Here is a 20,131-nt window from a genome sequence, read left to right on the forward strand (position 1 = left end):
GAATGGCTCTCCCCTCTGCTCCAGCTGTATCTCTTTCCATACAGCTGTACACATTTTATATGTAAGGAAAAGTGGTGGCCTCATGTATCTCTCTCGTGGCATTCTCTGTGACTGTGTTCCAGCTTTTCCATGCAGTGGGCTGTCGAGATTTGCTTCCTTTTAAAAAAATGGTAATTTATGATTTTTAAAAAGATCCTAGAATAATAAAGTCATCATGGATTATTATCACTTCTCTTTTTATCTTAAGTAGCTACTTCAGATTTTTTTCACATTGCTACCGATTATATGACCTTTGCATAGAAGATAAGGTCAGAAAGTTGCTGACCTTACTTTCAGGGTGCCACATCTCAATGCCCTTTAATAACAATAACATGTTAAGGATTTTGTCCAATATGCCATTCAGAATAAGATCACCAGCTTTTAGAATGGCAGTAATTAATGGTCAGTGTGAAATTTTTTTCTCCTTCATATCTGTCTTCTAATTTGTTATGTACATGTTTCCATATGATCACAATTATTTGTTTTTCTCCTCCGTAGGAATGAGTGCCCTTGTTATTTTCAAGGAATTGAATATCCACCTGGAGAAAATATCATCACATCTTTGGGCAAATGGTAGGGCATGCACCTTGTTTAGTTTTTTTTTCTCCTTATGTCTCTATCAAGTCATTCACCCTATCCTATTTTGTCTCTCAGTGTGAAATGTATAAACTAACTTTGAAATGTCCATGACTTTCTGCCTATCTTTGGACAGCACTCTTCCTGTGGAATCCATGTTTCTCCCTGCTGTGCTTATCCTTCATCTCCTGTAAGTGGGCTCCACAACAGAGTAGAAAAGTGTGCACATTAATGGTGCAGAGAACCTTGATTGAGCTCCACCCCATCCTGGCTTTCCTCTTTCAGTCTTGCTGGACTGGATCCTTGCTGAACTCACTTGGGATCAGGGAAGTAATGTGGAGGCAGAGTTCCCATCCTGCCACAGATGAAGGCTAGTGAGCAGGGGGCCTGTATTCCTGAGCCGCTGAAGTTGGTTAACTGTAAACTATAACTCAAGAGCAGTGAATGCCTCTCCCCATCAAGGTGTATGTTATTTTCCTTCCCACAGTTGCCCTTTGATTCCCAATATATTCATAACCTTGAATATGAAAACTTTTTGAATTATTCTGAATGCTACCAGATGTGTCCTTTTCACCCATTAATTTTACCTAGAAAAGGTAAATTAGGGCATGGCCAAATTTCAGCAACCTCAAACATCCTGTTTTATTTTCATGTCATTTATTTACAGGCAGAACAGATTGCTTTGTCTCTGAAAAAGCCTGGCTGGTTAATAAAACACGAGTTAATTTTTGAAGTCTGATTTCCCATTTACCTGATGAGGCATCGATACTGGCAGAAACTCCATAGCGTAGTGTGAATGCTTGCCAAGCCTTCTCATGCACGCTTGCACACCAGCAAACACACTGACCCAGATAAATATTTAAACTGTTCTTTGACTAAGTCTGTCTTCATTTTGGGGGCCAATACTGCCTCTGACTTCATGCCAATGAGGAGTGTATCCTGGCACAGAGCTGGGCCATTTCTGCTATGCATGCAAAAGACAGGAGGGTGCAGAATGTAGTGGTGAGGTGCACTACCTGAGGGAGCCTTCTGGACATGAATATTTCCTACTCAGGATTTGCCACTCTGTGCACATACTGGAATTATCAGACAGCTGAGTTCCGCTGACTGAAATTTTTAAGTTCTAAGTTCAAATTCATCTCTCTGTTGACTTCAGTGACGTTGCATCAGTGATGTGGACCCTTGTATTTTAACTAGAAGCATCTTGTTAAATGTAGCATATTGGACTATGAGTAGTGGATTTTACAACACATTATGAGTAGACTTCTTAGGATATGTCTACACTACCCCGCTAGTTCGAACTAGCGGGGTAATGTAGGCATACCGCACTTGCAAATGAAGCCCGGGATTTGAATTTCCCGGGCTTCATTTGCATAAGCGGGGAGCCGCCATTTTTAAATCCCCGCTGGTTCGAACCCCGTGTAGCGCGGCTACACGGGGCTCGAACTAGGTAGTTCGGAATAGGAATCCTAGTCCGAACTACCTAGTTCGAGCCCCGTGTAGCCGCGCTACACGGGGTTCGAACCAGCGGGGATTTAAAAATGGCGGCTCCCCGCTTATGCAAATGAAGCCCGGGAAATTCAAATCCCGGGCTTCATTTGCAAGTGTGGTATGCCTTCGAACTAGGAGGGTAGTGTAGACATACCCTTAGAGAGTTGTAAGATTCTCTTGCTTGTCTCCTGGTTTGTCATGGTTTCTTCTAGCAACATTTTAACATGGATTTATGCATGTCAATTGAATGCAGAGACTTTCTTGTGTATGAGTTACTATATGGACAGAGGGTCTAGAAGAACTGGTCAGATCCAAGAGACATTCTAGAGTAATAGTGTCTATTTACGTGGTTGATCACTAAGAAAACTGCAAAACAGAACTGAATATGTTTACTACTGCTATGTACTTGCTAAAAATCAGGGTCTTTAACAGGCTCATCCAATTCTCTTTGTTCTAATTGTTCCCTTGGTCTTCTCCCACTTTTAGATTTGTGTTCCTTTTATGCTTGAAACAGGCTCTTATCATTAACTTTCTGCTAAGTGCTCTTCCTGTCTTTTTTTTCTAACTCCTTCTTTAAAACCCCACTCAGTGTGATACTCTCCCACATCCACAAAAACACCCTCCCCTTCCATCTTGTACCGTTTTTCCATATTTTTCTCTCTGAGTTAGATTGCAAGTTCCTTAAGACAGAGCCCGTACTTTTAATGCATTTGGATAATTGTGCAAAACATATGTAGCTCCAGCTATAATATTAAATTGGCAGTAGTACAGGCAGAGGCATTTTTGATATTTTGTTTATTGGCTGCTTAGCAGAGGTGAAATGAAGAGACCACAACTCTCTCAGAAGAATATGTGAATAGTAATGAAATTCATTGGCTGAAATTCTCCATCAATAAAGCACAGTATCTGAATTAGGACCAATACTGAGTCACTATCAAATTTGCTACTGTTTCATCAAGTAGTAGACTGTTTTGGCTGGAGTTAGACAGGTACAGATAGTGCCACAGTCTGTAATGCTGCTTTGCATAATGTTTGCTGCAATTATTGCTAATGCTGTAATGTGAGAGGAAGCTTTCACTGTGACTATTCTGTATCACCCCAGTTAGTCGCATGTTGCCTCTTTGGGGTATGCACATACAAAACAGTGGGAAATACTGACTTCAATTATTATTATTTTCTTAGTAGTAAGGGAATACTGTAAGTGGTTGTGTTTTTCTTCAGTCCCTCTGATGCTGAAAGCTTGGCATATGAGCCCCTCCCCCCACTCTTCTGACACATTGTAATTGAAACCTTTATTCATAAAAGTCTTAATAAAAGTCAGGTGTGAATTGAAAATCCAGTGAAATATTCTGTACTGGACATTTATTTAATGAGCTAGGTTAGGAACAGTTAAGAAGTAGCAGCAGCATGGTAATGCTGCCTATGAGCTTTGCTTGCGTTGGAAAAAAAGAGGAATATACATAGGCTGAGAGTCTGGAAAAATTAATAGTTGTAGTTACTAACTTTTTCTGGGATTTATTTTCCTTTTTCATTGTGTTTCAGCCTTGAATGAATTTTGTGTAGTAGCGTGTGATGGTAGGGCTGGGGAGATGAAGTCTAATGATTTTATTTTGTATAGGACACCATTTTATCTTATTGGACTGGCAGGGCTCTGAGCTATCTTTGGAGACTTTTGGGATTTCATTTCATTCATTAGTCTACTCTTCAGCAGTTTTTTGGGCTTCTAGTGAGAAAAATCAATTGAATTAATATTTACAGTAGTTGTTTTGTAAAGAGTAACTATTCACTCTATTTAGGAGGGGCTTTCTCTTACCATAATTGAAGTCTAATGAATAGCTTGCTACAGATCTATGTGTGTGTGTTTGTTTTTATATTGTAGTAACATATTTTAATGTAAGATGTGTATGATACACTGTTTCATATAGAAGGTTTGTTTTTACTGTCATAGTAGTCAGTGATAAAATTCCCATTTATATCCATGGGTAGAGCCCTGCAAATCTGCACATATCGATTGGTATCCTCATTCATGGATATGGATGTGGAAATCTGTGGCTCGTTTTTGTGGCTACGGATGTGAATACAAACTGTGTGTCCACACCGGGCTCTATCCATGGGACTGGACCTAGTAATATAGTAATATTTTTGTGTTAGTCCTCCATGGGCTCTATTCTTTAAACTTAGCATTTGTACTAAATAATGTTTGTTTGTTACAAGGACTGTTCTATTCTTTTAATACATATGTAAGCACATATATAGACTGAAACTTTGTTAGTGCACATACATTAGGAACCTTCTGAATAAGACAACACAAAGTCCCTTATTGGTTATATTTATGTGCACATATTTATATAATTATTTTATTTTGAGTAATATTTTGAACATTTTTTCAATTCTAGATTAATGGTAATATTTCACACTTTATTGATTTTAATTACAGCTTAATATAATTGCAGCTTAATATGTTTTTGTTGCAGCCATTGCAAAAATGGGATGATGAGTTGCAAGAACAACATTGGTAAGTGAAAAAGACTCACTAAGACATGGAAAAGAGATGACTTAAACAGATCCTCCTGTTTGTCTCATTCATTATAGAGGGACACCGTGAGGGCATAAAGGCCCATGCAAATCATCAGTTGGCAGGACTGGAGCCTTACATTAGAAATGTATCCTATGGTATAGCTAAAATTAGGGTTAGAATAAAACAATAGAAGCTACCTGTGAAGATTTGCGTTTTATCAATATTTTAATATAGCAGATTGTTTTCCAGTTGATAATTCAACCTAAATTCATTATGTAATGTAAACAACAGTTCCTCACATGGAGCAAACATAGTCCCAGTTTTGTCTCTCAAAATGTTGGAAAAACTGGACATTTCCAATGTTTTTACTAACTGACATTTTGTTCCCCTCACAGTTCTAGTTAAGTACTATTTCTGTACCATCCATTTTACTTTCTTCTCAGAGTAGCATAGATATCACAAGAATTATAATGATGTGTAGGATTAATAACAATAACTTCTTGTGCTATAGTGTCTTTACTCTGACAAGTAGATCCTGAGATTGTTAGGGGCTGGGCTTTGTGAAAATTTTCCATTTCATTTCACATCATAGGGTACATCTCCACTGCAGAGCTATTTCGGGATACCAGAAGTATCCCGAAATAGCTATTCCATATCTATTGAAGCAGCCTGTTATTTCAAAACAGATTTAGAAATAACGGGTGGCTTATTCCAATGTCCTGGTAACCCTCCTTCCACGAGGGTTAAGGGGCATTTCGGAATAGCAAGTTATTTTGAAATTGGTGCTGTATAGACAGCGCCAAATTACAAAATAAGCTGTATAAATATACACTCAAAATAAGCTATGCAATTTGTGTAGTGCAAGTTGCATAGCTTATTTTGAGCTAAGGGTGCTGTGTAGATGAACCCTAAAAGACTAACTTGCTGTGAGGTGCAGGATGTTTCAGTTGGTTTTGAAACTGCTGATTCTTGACTCTCTAGTCTAAGGAATCATAGTGCAGGTTGTCACTGCAAACAGTGCGGGATACAGCAGTCTCCTAGCTGTCTGCTGCCACACTCAGAGTCTGAAGGCAAGCACTGTAGATGCTCTAAGTGCTGGATTCTCCAGGATTTATCCCTTGATTTCCCCCAAACACTTGCACAGCTCTAGTAACAGAGGATTCCTTTGTTAGGGCTGCCAGAAATAAACAATAAAAATAACCCAGGCATAATTCAACCCTGTGTTCTTGCTCTGCCTGTCATTGAATCCCTGCCAGCAATAGGGGAATCTCAGCCCAATCTTCATTCCCAGCTCTCAGGCTACCTGTCAACCACCATTCCCACCACAGCTAGCTCCCAGCTCCTGCTCACATGTAGCCCTTTGGCTCCGTTCTGAGCCAGAACCTCTTGTGCTGCATGTAGTATTGCCCGTTGCTGTGCTTGAGGGATTATGGAACGTTCTCCGGCCTAGCTGCTGAACTTGGAGGGAGCAGTGCTGAGGTTCATTAGAATACATTAATCTTTGTCCCTTTCTTTTCCAATTGAATCAGACTCACAGTGACTATATGGCGTTAACTATCTGACCAGGAATTATAGATGAAACCATCCCCATGACTGGTCAAATTAATTTCTGCTTTAAATCAGCACTTATTAATTTTCAAAGCTTTCTACTAAATTTGAAGCTTCAGGAATGATGAATGTCTGTGCTATTTTGTTTTCCAGTACAAGGCTGCCCAGAGGGCCAGATCTATGTTAACTGTAGTAATCCACGAGCTAATATGGAGCTTAGCAGAGAGAGAACCTGTGAGAATCAGCTGCTAAATCTCACCTTCTCCGCACATCTTCCTTGTCTTTCAGGATGTGTTTGTCCACAAGGGTAAGTCCAAAGCACCCATGCCTTTCATTGCACCAGCAACGATGGCTATACTCCAGAGTGGGCAGAGGAACCCAAGAGGGTTGTGTGTGTAGCCCAGGAGATATTTTGTTTACCTGTTGCTCATGTAGAAATACCAGATTCTGCTGGTTTCCAGGCAGTTTTTACTAAAGTGACACGCATGTAAAGGAAGGGCATGTGAAGTGATGTGTGTGCTGATTACAGAGCACATTGACTGTGGGAGCTGGGCTTTCCCTCTGCATCCAATCGAAGTGCTGCTAAGGTTTGATTGGCACACCCTGCAGATTCTAAGTACACAAACACAATTGCTAAACTATCCTCTCTCAGGAGACTGTCTCGATTACGCCACTGAAATGAAGGAGAGCCACTCACACGGCTCCCTCACTAGCCTACGGTTGCCCATCATTGCTGTCCTCTTGGTAGGAAAAGTCAAATAGTGAATTGCTTTGTGTTGCTTTTATAGTGGTGAAAAACACAGCACTTACTACTCAGAGAACTTCTGATGTCAAGGGGAAAAAATTCTGTTTTTAAGGACTCGCCAGCCAAAAGGCATGTTCCTCTGGAGAGCCCAGATGGATGAGTGATGTCAAATATCTAATACCGCATAATAAAGATGAGGCCAGATGGGTTTGCAAACATAGCCAGGGCTTATGCTGATCCTGTGCTAGCAAACGTGTTATATATTTTTGGCATCAGATATGCTGCATTGGTTTGTGAGGGAAAGCTGTTATAGAGACAAAGGTGGAGATTCTGAAGGGCATGATTAGCACTTAGTACCCAAATTCCATTAGATTCCAATGGGAAACAAGGCTTGTCTACATTTGAAATGGTTTCTCTGCACATTAAGCGGGGGGAATCATTGTCTGGCTTGTTGGGAAAGGTGCATGTCCCTTTAAGGGCCAGGAAGTGACTTTCTGCTGCAGCTGCAGACCAGATCAGTATGGGAAATGCTGGTCCACCTCACTCCCCTCTGCCCTCACCTCTGGTGACTGGAAGAGATGGGGAATTATATAAGTTTGTGTTGTTCAGGAAAAGCCCTGTTTCATGTGGACCAGGAAGAGCAGTAGTCCCCCTTCTACCTATGGAACTGGTGGAATGGTAGCTTTTGTCCAGATCTGATCTGGATGCTGAGCTGGCTGCTCCTTTTCAGGGGGGTTGGGAAGGAATTTTTTCCTCACCAGCAGATTAGCGAAGGTGAAGTGTTTTTTTTTTTAAACCTTCCCCACAGTAGAGTGGAGTGGGAAAATGAAAATGCATATCACACAGTATTTTTTCCACAGGATCCCTGCCTCATTCAGTGCACAGGATGGGTTCACAATGGGACAGAGTTATAAAATGATGTCACTTGGAGTAGGAGTTGCACTGAAAAATATAAGACTGTATTGATAAAGTAGAATTGACAGAAATATGTCAAATTTTTTCTATCAAAAATGTACTGCTGGATCCTGATTAGCAGGTGTCTCAGGGAAATACTTCCAACCTGTTACAGTCCCTGAGGTTACATATAATTTCTGTGAACCCCTTGTGGGACAGCAAAACCAGTTTCTGCACCCTACTAATTTTTTCTTATGAAATTCAACCTGGCTGCAACGGCTTGTGTTTTGGCCTCTTACACTGGAGACATTCATATAAATAGTCAAAAGGAAATGGGCACCTCATTTGTAATGCTCTCAGTGGCTTGTGTCACTTTAGCTGACTCAGTGTGGCACCAGAAATCTCCGTTGATGCTGCCTTGGAAGCTGGGTTTTTGAAAATTAATCTATCTTTAATCTTGGTAAGCAGAGGCATGTTCTCCAAATTACGTGTGCAAAGTCAAGACACACTGCGATTTCAACACTTCTTTCACTACATTGCATTCATAGTTGATGTGTGTGCATGGTCTCCATTTGCATTCCTCCAGGTCTGTTAGAAAAGAAGCTTTTTATGGTGCCTGCCTACAGGCGTACGGTGTAGTATTTGCTGGGGGAGGAAAATGGGTTGAGTTGGGAAGTTGGCAAAGGAAGGTGCTATCTTTCTGCAATAAGTCAGTTGAGCTGAAATATGGGCACAAAATCCTACTTTACAGTAGATCATATGTAATGAGTCTTAGGTGCCAAAAATGAATACTTGGGCAGATAGGAAGACTTAGAGTTCATTGGCAATTCTGGATGTCAGCAAGACACAATACTGCAGCAGGTAGACGTGAAGTCCATCTATGTTGTCAAATTATTTATGGACAGAAAAGTTTTCTGCAGTTATTTCTGTGACAGGAAATGGAACCGTCTGAACCACGTTAGTACTTAATATGTTAGTAATATATTTTTTTCTTTTCTATTCTGATGAATAAGAGAATAACTTTGACTCATCAACACTTAAACATATCGAGGCCCCCTTTTCTTGTAGAGAAAAGCTATGGAGAGAGTTTACCTTCAATTTTGGGCCAGAGAAACTTCTTTGATTTAGTGGAGCATACAGTAAATGCAGATGAAAGCTGACAGGACATTAATTCTACTGTCTTGCCTCAGTGAATCAGTTATTAAAACTAGATCCGTATATCAGATTGCAGTTGGCATGAGCTATAGCTGGAATATTCTGTGGAGTTCAGGAAAATCTTTACACTTGCTTTAAAAGTTACTGATTGATACGGTTCTGTTCTGCACCTGGGTGTATCCTCTTAGATGTAGAAATATCTCCAGATGAAGTCATTTAGAGCCTTGGGTGATCACCAGATCCGAATACTAAGATGTAGTGTGTGACGTGGAAAAAAAAGTAGTCCTGTAGCACTTTAGAGACTAACAAAAATATATAGAATCATGAGCTTTTTTGTGGATAAAACCCATTTCATCTGTGTAAAGTTGGGCTCCCAAAATTATTGGCCCAGTATCTCTACTGCTGCTCAGCTGAGCTTACCAGGATAGCTGGAGAGTGAACATTGTTATGTGAATTAGATAAAGTAGTGTTTGTAATATGCTTATTTTTTGGCAGATGTATCAATGTAACGTTCTTAAATTTGTACAAGTTCAGCACTCTGACTGGTGCCGAACCAGAGAATTTGTCGAACCATGGAAGGTCAATATTGTCTAACAGCATTACCAACACTTCCACAGTTTATGGGGTTCTTAGAAGACATTTAGGGGAAATTAGAGCTAAATAACAGAACAGCACACTGAAAGCCGGGATTGGTGACTGTAAATAAACTTTATAGGACTACAGGAGACTCGACCACACCCATTATAAGTGGACATCTGGCTAACTGAAATCATGCCAGACCACAGATGTTGCTGGACCAGTGTGTGCCAGTCTAGAGAGGTTCAACTGTATTACACTTTATATAAACTGAGCCAGAACATTTGACCTGAATGATGAAATTGAATGTTGATCTGAATAAAGCACCCTGCTCTCTTTGAAAAACGGTCCCCAAAATTATTTTGTTATAATTCCTTCTGATACTTCCGTATTTAAATAAGAGTGCTGATTTAGTAACCCTGATTAGCTTTTGAATAACGATTGTTTCCTAAAGTCCAAAAACTGAAGCAGTTATTGGTCATCAATAAAAAAAGAAAAAAAATAAGATTTGTAGACATGATAGTTATAATTATCCTTAAAATAACACCTACTGACCATATTAAGCCATTCAGTCTTAGTTAAAATGGCAAACAGATGAGCTTAATTTTATAGAATTTTGAGACAATCTAGTTTACCTAAAAATATATGGTGAACAAATGCACACACCTGAAAATTAAAGATAAAGACACAAATATCAATTTTTGGAATTTTCTTTCCCTGTAATAGCCGAGGAACAGTATATAGACTGAGACTACTTTTGGGGTCAGAATCATTTTTCTTTATACTGGAAGGGACCTTTTGGAACACATAACTATTCACTGAACATTGAGTTTCCTCTAATGCATGTGTCTCAAAATCCTGGACGGAGCGATTGTGGTGGTGGTGGGGGGGGAGAGGAACTGTCTGTTACCGGCCCCCAAACCCAATCCCTTCCTACCATTGCCCTACCCGCTCCACTTCATAGCATCTCATCTCCCAAACACATGGCTTTGGAGATCGTTGGGGGGCCTTACGCTGCATGGTAGCTGAAGTAACGCCCTCACCCCCTTTGCACTCCCCACGACAGCACTGCTTCCTTGCAGCTCCTCGGGGAGGAGAAGACAGGGCAATGGTGGGAGGGCACGGGGTTTGGAAGTCGGTAATGGATATACTTCTTCCACTAAGCCTGCTTTGAGTCCTAGGTCAGATTGTGCAGTCACTCTGGCTGAGACTGGGCCTAGGAGTTTGAAACCCCTGCTCTAGTGCAGCAAACAGAGGTTAGGAGACAAGATCTCATGAAGGTAAATTAATCTAAATATCAGTAAAAAGGCAGTGATCCTCTTCTGACCTTGTAGAGGGAGTGGATGAATGTTAAATATGTGACACAGACCTTTAGTCTTATTAAGCAGCTAACTCTCTGAAGGGGCAAATAGATGGGAACTGTATACCTTTGACCTGGACAAAAGAAAAAAAAAAAACCCACATAAGACAAAGCCTTCAAACAAGGAGATTATTGAACACAAAAATTAAGTATGAGCTCTGACAGCAAGGAGGAATCACTATCTTTTGTCTTTTGACGGTATCAGTGTCTTTTTAATTTACAACTACTTTAATGTCTTATGGCATGATAATGTGTCATAGTCCAGGAATTAAATAAATCCATACATGTTACCAACTCAGTCTGACAACAGTAAATATGTGAGGGCTTTTCAGTCTTTATTGATAAACCAAGTTAATGCTAAATAATAGGTAGGATTTCTCCCAAGGCTTCTCTGTACTTTGTCTGAATGTAGTTGTTTTGTCGTTAAATATTGAAAAGTCACTATGCAAAAAGAAAGGAGATTTCATTAAGTTTGAAAAAATAATAGAGATGTATTAAATACCTTCCATTAAGGAGGTAATTTGAAACTGTCAGTATCATTCATTTCTTCTGGTATGAATGCTGAGTTTTGTTATGGTTCTCACAATACAGATATAGAATTTTACATGACACCAGATATATTTATTTACTTATTTTAAATGCCTTGCATCTTTTTTCACAAAACCATTATTCATCTACCCACTGGCATTTATTCATTATCTGTTATGGTTGCAGTGTGTGTTTATGTGGCTGTTGTTTTACAAAATTAATGAAATATCTGAAATTTAAAGATTAAATACATAATGTGATCTTCAAGTATCATGGTTTGGGATTGTAAACAGTAATCCCAGTATCAGTTATTCCCAGGAAAAAATTAAATTATTAGAGATATATCTTTAGTAATGTGTGCATATTATAGAGTGCTGTTGGCATGCCTACAATTATGCATGCCCATCATATCTGAGGTTTCTTTATATATTCTTCTGAAGTGATCATATATTACATACATATGATATTTGTAGTTGAAGTCACTTTTGGAAGGAATGGGGTTGTTCTTAAGGCTGTGTTGCAATCCAAGACATACATTTACAAGCATGAAAGATTAGATACTTTCCTTTTTTTACTAAAATTGCTATTTCTGTTATTTTGTCCAAGCCTGTGAACCTTAACATTTCAGTGATTATGACTGAATTGTGTTACTGAAATCTGGTAGGTAAAGATGATGTAGAAGTGTGTCTGATGAGAATTCTAATCCAAATTATTATGGTCCTACTTCAGCTCAGGGAAATGGACTAGATAACATGTTGAGCCCCATTACATTACATCCCTATATGTCTATTATTCTTTGATTATGGTATGATGGCACAGGTCAGATTCAGCCTCACTGGTTTCCCTCATTCTTTCACACACCCGAAGAAAAGAAAATACTAAGCACTAGCTGTAATAAATACCACCATTAATAGAGAACCCCTAAGCGTAATGACTACTTGAAAGTCCCTGAAGATTCAAATACAATACACATTTGGTTGAGTTTTAAGACCATTTTCCCAAACATTATATATATTTCCAACGTTAATATTATATAAAAATAATTTTATAACCTAGTAGGCAGGCAAGAATGTCACATCACTAGTTCTAGGAGTCAGGGGCGGCCCGTGAGTAGGGCGCCCGGGATGCCCAATGATGACGTCACACCATTGAGGGCTGTGTAGGCGGGGGCGCCGATTGCGCATTCCACCTGGGGCGCCAGCTGCCGCAGCCCGCCTCAGGCCACCCCTGCTTGGAGTCCTTCTCTGTTGTGCTCAGAATATATTTTGTTAGAGCTCTTGATCAAATAGTACAATCTAAGATTGTACTATTTAAAATTTTATAGATTTTATACAAAATTGTATAAAATGAGAGTAGTTTAGTATAAAGTAGCTGTATTTTCAGTATCCCCATCAGTTACTGTTAGCGCAGAATGAATTTTTGTACTGTTAGCACAATATGAAACAACTCCCCCCCACTTCCCACTTTTTAAAAGTATGATGGGGGAGGAAAATTGCACCAGGAATATAACCTATGTAATGTTGCCATACCTTGTGTTTCATTGGAAAACTTAAGTCCTCTTCCTTTTATAAGAATTATTTCATCCAAACTACCTAATACAGTCTCAGAACATCAGGATTTTCTCTCGGGTTATTTGTATATTTTTGAACATCCATGCTCTGTCACATGATGGAAAATAGTGTCCTGTTCATAACACAATTTACTGTGATGCTTCAAACTTAAAATACTGTTTGTTTGCTAAAGAGAAAATATCACCTAGCATAACCTAGCAATTTTATATGGGCTTTAATCAGAACATAAAGGCAGAAAGCAATTGTATGTTTTTGTACTCTGCTGCCAAATGTACCAGTTTAACATAATACACTTTTGACCCTCATCCATTGCAAACTTTCCATTGACTTGAACAGGCATTGGATGGGTCAGATTCATAATCATCACTGAAAAAAGAAAGCTTTAACTTTAAATGGATTCCTCCTCTTGTCTATGAGATAAGTGATCAACTGGTTTATTGAAAAAACTTCTCATATTTTCCTCTGGCATCAGGTGCTTTAGCCTCAGGAAGTATGGGCCTTAAAGCATGAATAATTATTTATAAGTGGATTTTCTCAGAATGCAACTTGACAATTAACTGGAATTTCAGTGCCTATTTATATGAGAGGGCAACTTTTGTGTTTGTGCATGCCCAGGAATTGGCTAATGATATTAATGTAACAAAGAGGCCATCATCATGCTTTGCATACAATCATTTCTTCTTTCTTAGACAGACAGCCTTTGTATTGCAAAGAAACTTGACCTAGTTTAGTCCTTCATTTTCTCCTAAAACAGCTTTTTGTACATAGCCAGAGTTTAATCTTCCAATTCATTTTCCAATATGGCACACAGCAGACTTAAATAAAGGTAAATTGTGTATTTACTTTTGCAGTAATTTTTGCTCCTCTCTCATTTAGAGATGTCCATTCATTCAGTATTCTCATTTCCTGTGAATAGGAAGTTCCCCTATGGACAGCTGCTTTATGACTTCAGAAGAGCAGAATTCTTCTTTCCAACCTACACTGGGTATATCATTTAGTCATTTCTCAGGCAGAATTTCCACTCATGCAGATACAATCTCCATGTACCGAATATGTTAAGTGAATTCCTGATCACTGATAAGAGGTCTGTGGAACAAAGGAAGCTTCCCCTCGCTCTTTGTGCTTGTTGATGTACTCTGTTTCTCCAGTTTCTCTCTGAACATGTTGCACATATTTTTTTTATATAAGCACTCCTCCTTTTTAATTCATGAATAGCGCTGGCTTGTCTATTGCCTGCTGGGCTGTTGATGCGCCAGTGGGGCCAGGATAGATACTCATAAGGAAGCCTCTAACAAAGGATGATTTCCCTCCATCCCACAGCTATCCAAGGCAGTCGGAGCATAGAGGAGAAGGCGAGAATCAAAGATACAATGGCTACCTGTTTTCCTGACACATCACAGATTAGAATGAGGGAGGTCCTCTAACTTCTGCCATCTTCTGGTTCCTGACATGCCCCATGCTTCCTCCTCACTATGCCCCATTGCACTGAGAGCTATGGGGCAATGGAGGAACTGGCTACTCTGCCTTTGCACCTATTACAGCTTCCCCTGTGCTAGGGGAATTCCTGTTAATAGACTTTTGATTGTAACTCCTTGATCTTTTTGAAATAGTATGTTTGGCCCTTAGGTCAAAGGGGATGAACACTACTACCTTATGGTGTCATGATCAGTCTTATGCACCTTGGTGTATAACAGTGGTGGGCAATAACTGGACCATGGGCTGGCAGGGGTTCACCGTGGTTAGCCCCTGGTGGGTTGCTAGCACTTTATTTACCTGCACTTCCACAGGTATGGCTGCGTGAAGCTCCCATTCAGCCGGTTCACTGTTCCCGGCCAATGGGAACTGCGGGAGCAGCCTGGATTAGGACACTGGCGAGCTGCATGTGGCTTACTGCCTACCCCTGGTGTATAACTTGTACTATAAAGGGCAGATATGAAAACAGCTTCAGGTGAAGAGAAATATCCACATTGCCTAAGAAGCTACTTACACATCTTTTTAATAGAGGGGCCTTCAGATGAAGCAAAGAGAAATTGTAATGTGTGTGTGTGTGTGGTGAGGACGGACGTTATTTTGTTTTGTTTTTAATATGCAAACATGTCAGAGGAGTTACTGTTATTTTACTTAGGACTGTAGATCCAAGCTCATTCAGAGGCATGATCATAATTACTGTATTTCAAGAAATTTCTAACCTCTCTATTAACCAAATAGCTGTGCAATATAGTCAGTAGGACTTACTGCCTGGAGCATGTATAATTGAGTAGATTATTATGGATAAGATGCATACCCCCAATCATTTGACTCAGGTATTTCAGATACCTGTGTCAATTAAATATTTCAACTCATTTTTTTTCTCGATTAAATATATCAGAGGCTGTCAGCACTTAAGGATTTAAATAGAGAACAAGCACACCTCCACTGTTATAAACTGAATAAGATGAAGGCTTTAAATAGAGAAGATACTCTCTGGTCTTTGTTTTCTGTTCCCTACTGACACTGTGAAAATAAGACAAAAAAGAAAGGCATTGCTTTATAAAGAATGTTTTCACTCTTCCTTACAGGTGAGCTTTGTGAAACACTTTATAGGTAATTCAGTATTTAAAATAAGCATGTACTCATAAGAGAGAGCACATGCACATGTCTTCCAGGACAGAGAACTGACTCTAAGGATAGTCCCACCCTAGATTGCTTTTTGACTGTCCATTTTCTACTATTTCATATTGGCAAGATCAGCAAGGAGCATAAGTTATTTATAACTTTTATCATTAATTACACTGGTGAGCTATATAACTGTTTACTCTTCATAACTTTAACCTAATAAATTTACATGTCTATGTAGTACAATTAATCTTATCCATAGTCATAAAACAATGTCCATGTACCTTGCATACTAATTTCATTTTATTTAACCTGCAAATAATCAAGAGGACTTCAGGCCTTCTGATGGCAATAATATAAACACAGTGTAGAAGGTGTAGTCAATAGTTTGCCGAATACATTGTCCATAATATCACCCCATCTTCTTTTCTTCTATTACACCTATTTATTAGATCTTCCAGAAGCCTATTCCCTTTATGCATCATTTAAGTCAATCAGCTGCTGTTTGTGTCCCCTCATAATGGGAATCATCTGCCCTGCACAGCTTTTGCTGAATAGTCACCTTTACAGCATCCCTCTGTGCTTGATCAGTCTCATCATTATCTGTATTTTATTTTGTTCAAGCTCCAAAACTGCTAACCAGACATCCTGAAATATGCTTGATTCTTGAATAAAGTTACCTGTCATTTTCCCCCCATTGTAATGATAGTCCATACGTTATTTCTCCATGCCACTGATCTTGGGATCAATCTTTTTTTTCCCCAAAAATGAGCTGTGTCTCAACTCCTGCTAATAATAATTATATTATCATGGTTCCTGATAGGACCATAATATACCATCTCACAATTAAGCAACACAAGTGGAAAACCTCAGCCCCATATCTTGGAAGCTGGTGGCAAATTGTGATTTATGTTCATGCAAAGCTGTGCATCATTGTAATATTGTTTTATTGCAACTACCTGCTACCCCTTCCTTTCCCATACTATGACTTTGGTTCTAATCATATGGTATTGAACTGATTCTTTCTTAGTTCTGTGCTATTTGCTGACCAGCTAGAGGTCTACTATGTTACTAAAATGATGCTGGAAGGATTAATGGGAATGACTTCTCTGAATGAGATCCTGCAAATGGTTGGGATTCTCTATCAAAAAAGGAAAGTGAAACATCTGATTCTAGAATCTGTGTCATTTTTTTGTCCTGATCATGCTATTACTTGATAGAACTCCTGAATATTCTGGATAAAGTGTACCATTATTTGCAGTTAAGAATCTCAGTCTGCCTGTGATTCTTTTGCTTTTCTTTCTGTACCAGTCCTTCAAGAATGGCCTTGTTGTTGTGATCCTCTTTCATTAAGAGGCATAGCTTTTGTGCAGAATTAAGCCTAGAAATCTACACCGATGTATATTGATATCTAATCTACACAAAGAGGAATTAGTGTTGCCTAGTAGATAGACTACTGGGCTAGGACTCAGGAGAACTGGTTTCTATTCCCAACTCTTTGACTGGCCTGTTGTTGTGTCTTTTGTAGGCATGTTATTTCATCTCTCTATATTTCTGTTGCACCATTTAGAAAATGTAGATAATGATATTGACCTCTTTTGTAAAACACTTTGAGACCTACCAGTGTAAATCACTATATGTGAGGAAGGTGTCATTATTGCAATAGGTATGTAGTGTTATAGGACATCATGTCAGTACTAAACTCTGTCTCTCCATAGTAAGCCTAGACTAACTGCAAAGGACCCAGTGGTTGGACAAATCTTAGTTTTTACAGAGTATGTTGGGGTAAAGAAGGACCTTTCATTGTGTGATCCCAGCACTGCTATAGCTGACTTTATTTAAGGGAGAGAGACACTAATAGTATTTCTAGAAACATAGAACAGACTGTCTTTTTATGTTTGGAAACAGGCAATAATTATCTGTAAAACTGAAGTAAATCATATTTTTAAATATGCAAGAGATAAGACTGTTAAATATTTACATTTGTACTCTAAATGAATCATGCCTGCAGCTTTCTAGCTTGGTGTCTATTTTAAGGGGCCTCACCCACAGAGATGGACAAGGTGAAACTGTATCCTTGAGATTTCCCCCTTTAAAAAGTAGCTTGTGTTTTGTGTGTCCATTTTTTTTCCAGATCTCTCTCTAAATGAAGGGTAGTTAGTGTTCCCACATTAAAGCTAAATGGAAAGTAGATGTTATATCCACCAGCTTCACACCAGTGTAAAAAAGATAAAAACCAGGTCCAATAACCTTTGACCATTCAATCATGTCCTCAGGGAATAATCCACAAAATGATTTAGTCAAATGTTGGTTAAAGCCAGCCTTAATGCAGCTGACAATAGATGGCACTTGCACAGAACAAGAAGCCAACTTGGAATATTTTTTCTTGGTAGTATAAATCCCTAAACCATTATTTTCCTGACTTGTCTTGCACCTAGACATAAAATCAGTAAGATGTTATATGGTTTCATGGTACTATGCTTTGACCTTAGTGTTTTCCAATCACACTTTTTTTATCTGTTAAACAATAGTAAGGGGGTTGCTTTTTTTTTTTCCCAGTCAAGATTGGAATGCAGTTCATGCAATGCTTTCTACTATGGCAAAGCCAACTGGAGATGTGTTTAAAATGGTTCTGGAGAAATCTTTTTCTTAGTATATAGATGGATCTCCAAGTTACTGTGTTTCAGGCCAGTTCCACAAGTCAAATACACAGGGAGGATTGGAATTTAACTTAATTTACAAGTTTAATTCTTATGCAAATGGTATGAACAGGGACTTCAGCTGGCTTGTACACTATCTTCCACATCCTAATAACTAGACCAACCAAACAAACAATGGTGGTGCCAATTGTTCTTATCAACTCCTTCTAACTACTTGAACCATCTACTCACTGTCTCTCTCTTCGCCCCCACCCCCCTTCCCTGCTCCCTTGTCTTATTTATTCTTGAATCTGGACTTCTAATACCCCAGTCATCTGAAGAGGTGGGTTGTGCCCACTATAGCTAATGATACCATCTACATGTTTTGTTACTCTTTAAGGTGCTACGAGACTATTCGTTGTTTAAGTTTTTCCTGTTACAGACTCACTCGGCTACCCCTCTGAAAATTTTTAGAATAGATGGTTAACATTGGGCAAAGTTGTCCAATTGAGAACATTTTTTCTTAGAGGCTTGCTCTTATAAATTGGAGTCCTGGAAAAGATATTAAGTAAACTGTAAATTGCAGCATTCCAACCATAATGAGATGCTGAAATTCATCCAGAAATATTGAGCCTGCTTCCCTCCCACCCCCCAAAATGAGAAATTGCTTCTTATTGTATTTTTGTAATAAACAGGTGGCATATTAGATCAAATAACGTGTAAGAAGCTTAAATTAATTCCTGAAAGGTTTTTTTAAAAAAGAGAACTCATCACTTTTTAATTTGCACAAAGTAAACAATGCATTTAATGTAATTTTAAAAATGACTCGATCTATGGCCAGATAAATTTAACCATGTTGGAGGAGTGTAATTTGATCTTCAGCATTTTATAAAGTCACCTTTTATGACAAATATAGGTGATCATATATGTGTCACTTAAGCCATACATCTTCTTAGCTCTTTTGTCCTATAGATACATGTTAAAGTATCTTCTTTTCTAAATTACTCATGTGTTTTATTTACACAGGATTTAAGAAAAGAGCATTGTTTTATATTCTTAATGTGAAAAAACTAAAAACAATACACAATATTCTTTCTTGTTAATGGGTACCCTGAAAACTAGCAGGTGATTCATCCTTATTAATCTTTCTCCCCTCGTTGTTTGTTTAGGTTTAACAGAGACATGGGATGATCTCTAATAAATACTTGAATTCCTCAGGAGAAGTGTATAATTGTCTGCCTAAGTGTTGGAGGTGTGTTTGGCTCTGCATTCCATGACCTACCCATGAAAGCATTATGCTATTACATAGGCTGAATCAACATCTGTGGAAGTACCACATCCACTTAGGTGCTTCTAGATCTGCTATTTATACTGGTGAAGTGCTGTTTACTGGCATTGACTTCAGTTTTTCAAGGGTATTGTCATAGGAGAATGAAAACATAGTACACTATTGAGACAAGGAAGGGCACATAAAGGATAATTCGTTTTGTTTCCTTGAGACTGAATGGTGCCTCTAGTGTTATATTTAAAGAAGCAAAAGTAAATTGTTTCTCATACAGTTTGCTGTATATATTTGCTGCTCTGACATGGTACTGTGCTTCTGGATCTCCCCAAAATGTCAGGTGTATCTAAGCAACCTCTTTCCCACTGGAAGTGCTAAAGTGGTGCTAATGACTCTAGAAAGTACATACAATATATCAGAGAAAAGACTTGCCATTACACTGTATTCCCTACTCATGACATTTTGAGACTTTGAAATGCATTGTTTTCATTTTCAGGTTACACTTTTTAAAAACTTATTACCGTGATCACCATTTAAATTAATGTTTACCAAAACTTAACACATTGAAATTTGAGAAGCCATATTTCTTTCCCATTGTGAGTGTAGAAACATAC

At 38.7% G+C, this 20,131-nt stretch overlaps 1 protein-coding gene across 1 annotated transcript in view; it reads left to right on the top strand.

Annotated features, from left to right (window-relative positions):
* OTOG (otogelin) overlaps window positions 1-20,131 on the top strand; it is a 177,817-nt gene that overhangs the window by 69,455 nt on the left and 88,231 nt on the right. The window contains exons 21-23 of the mRNA XM_075928087.2: window positions 538-612; window positions 4,581-4,621; window positions 6,326-6,479. Of these exons, the coding sequence (XP_075784202.2) occupies window positions 538-612; window positions 4,581-4,621; window positions 6,326-6,479 (270 nt within the window). The remainder of the gene's footprint in view (window positions 1-537; window positions 613-4,580; window positions 4,622-6,325; window positions 6,480-20,131) is intronic.

The sequence above is a fragment of the Pelodiscus sinensis genome, chromosome 5, assembly GCF_052426305.1.
Source record: "Pelodiscus sinensis isolate ZL-2025 chromosome 5, ASM5242630v1, whole genome shotgun sequence".
Taxonomy (NCBI): domain Eukaryota; kingdom Metazoa; phylum Chordata; order Testudines; family Trionychidae; genus Pelodiscus; species Pelodiscus sinensis.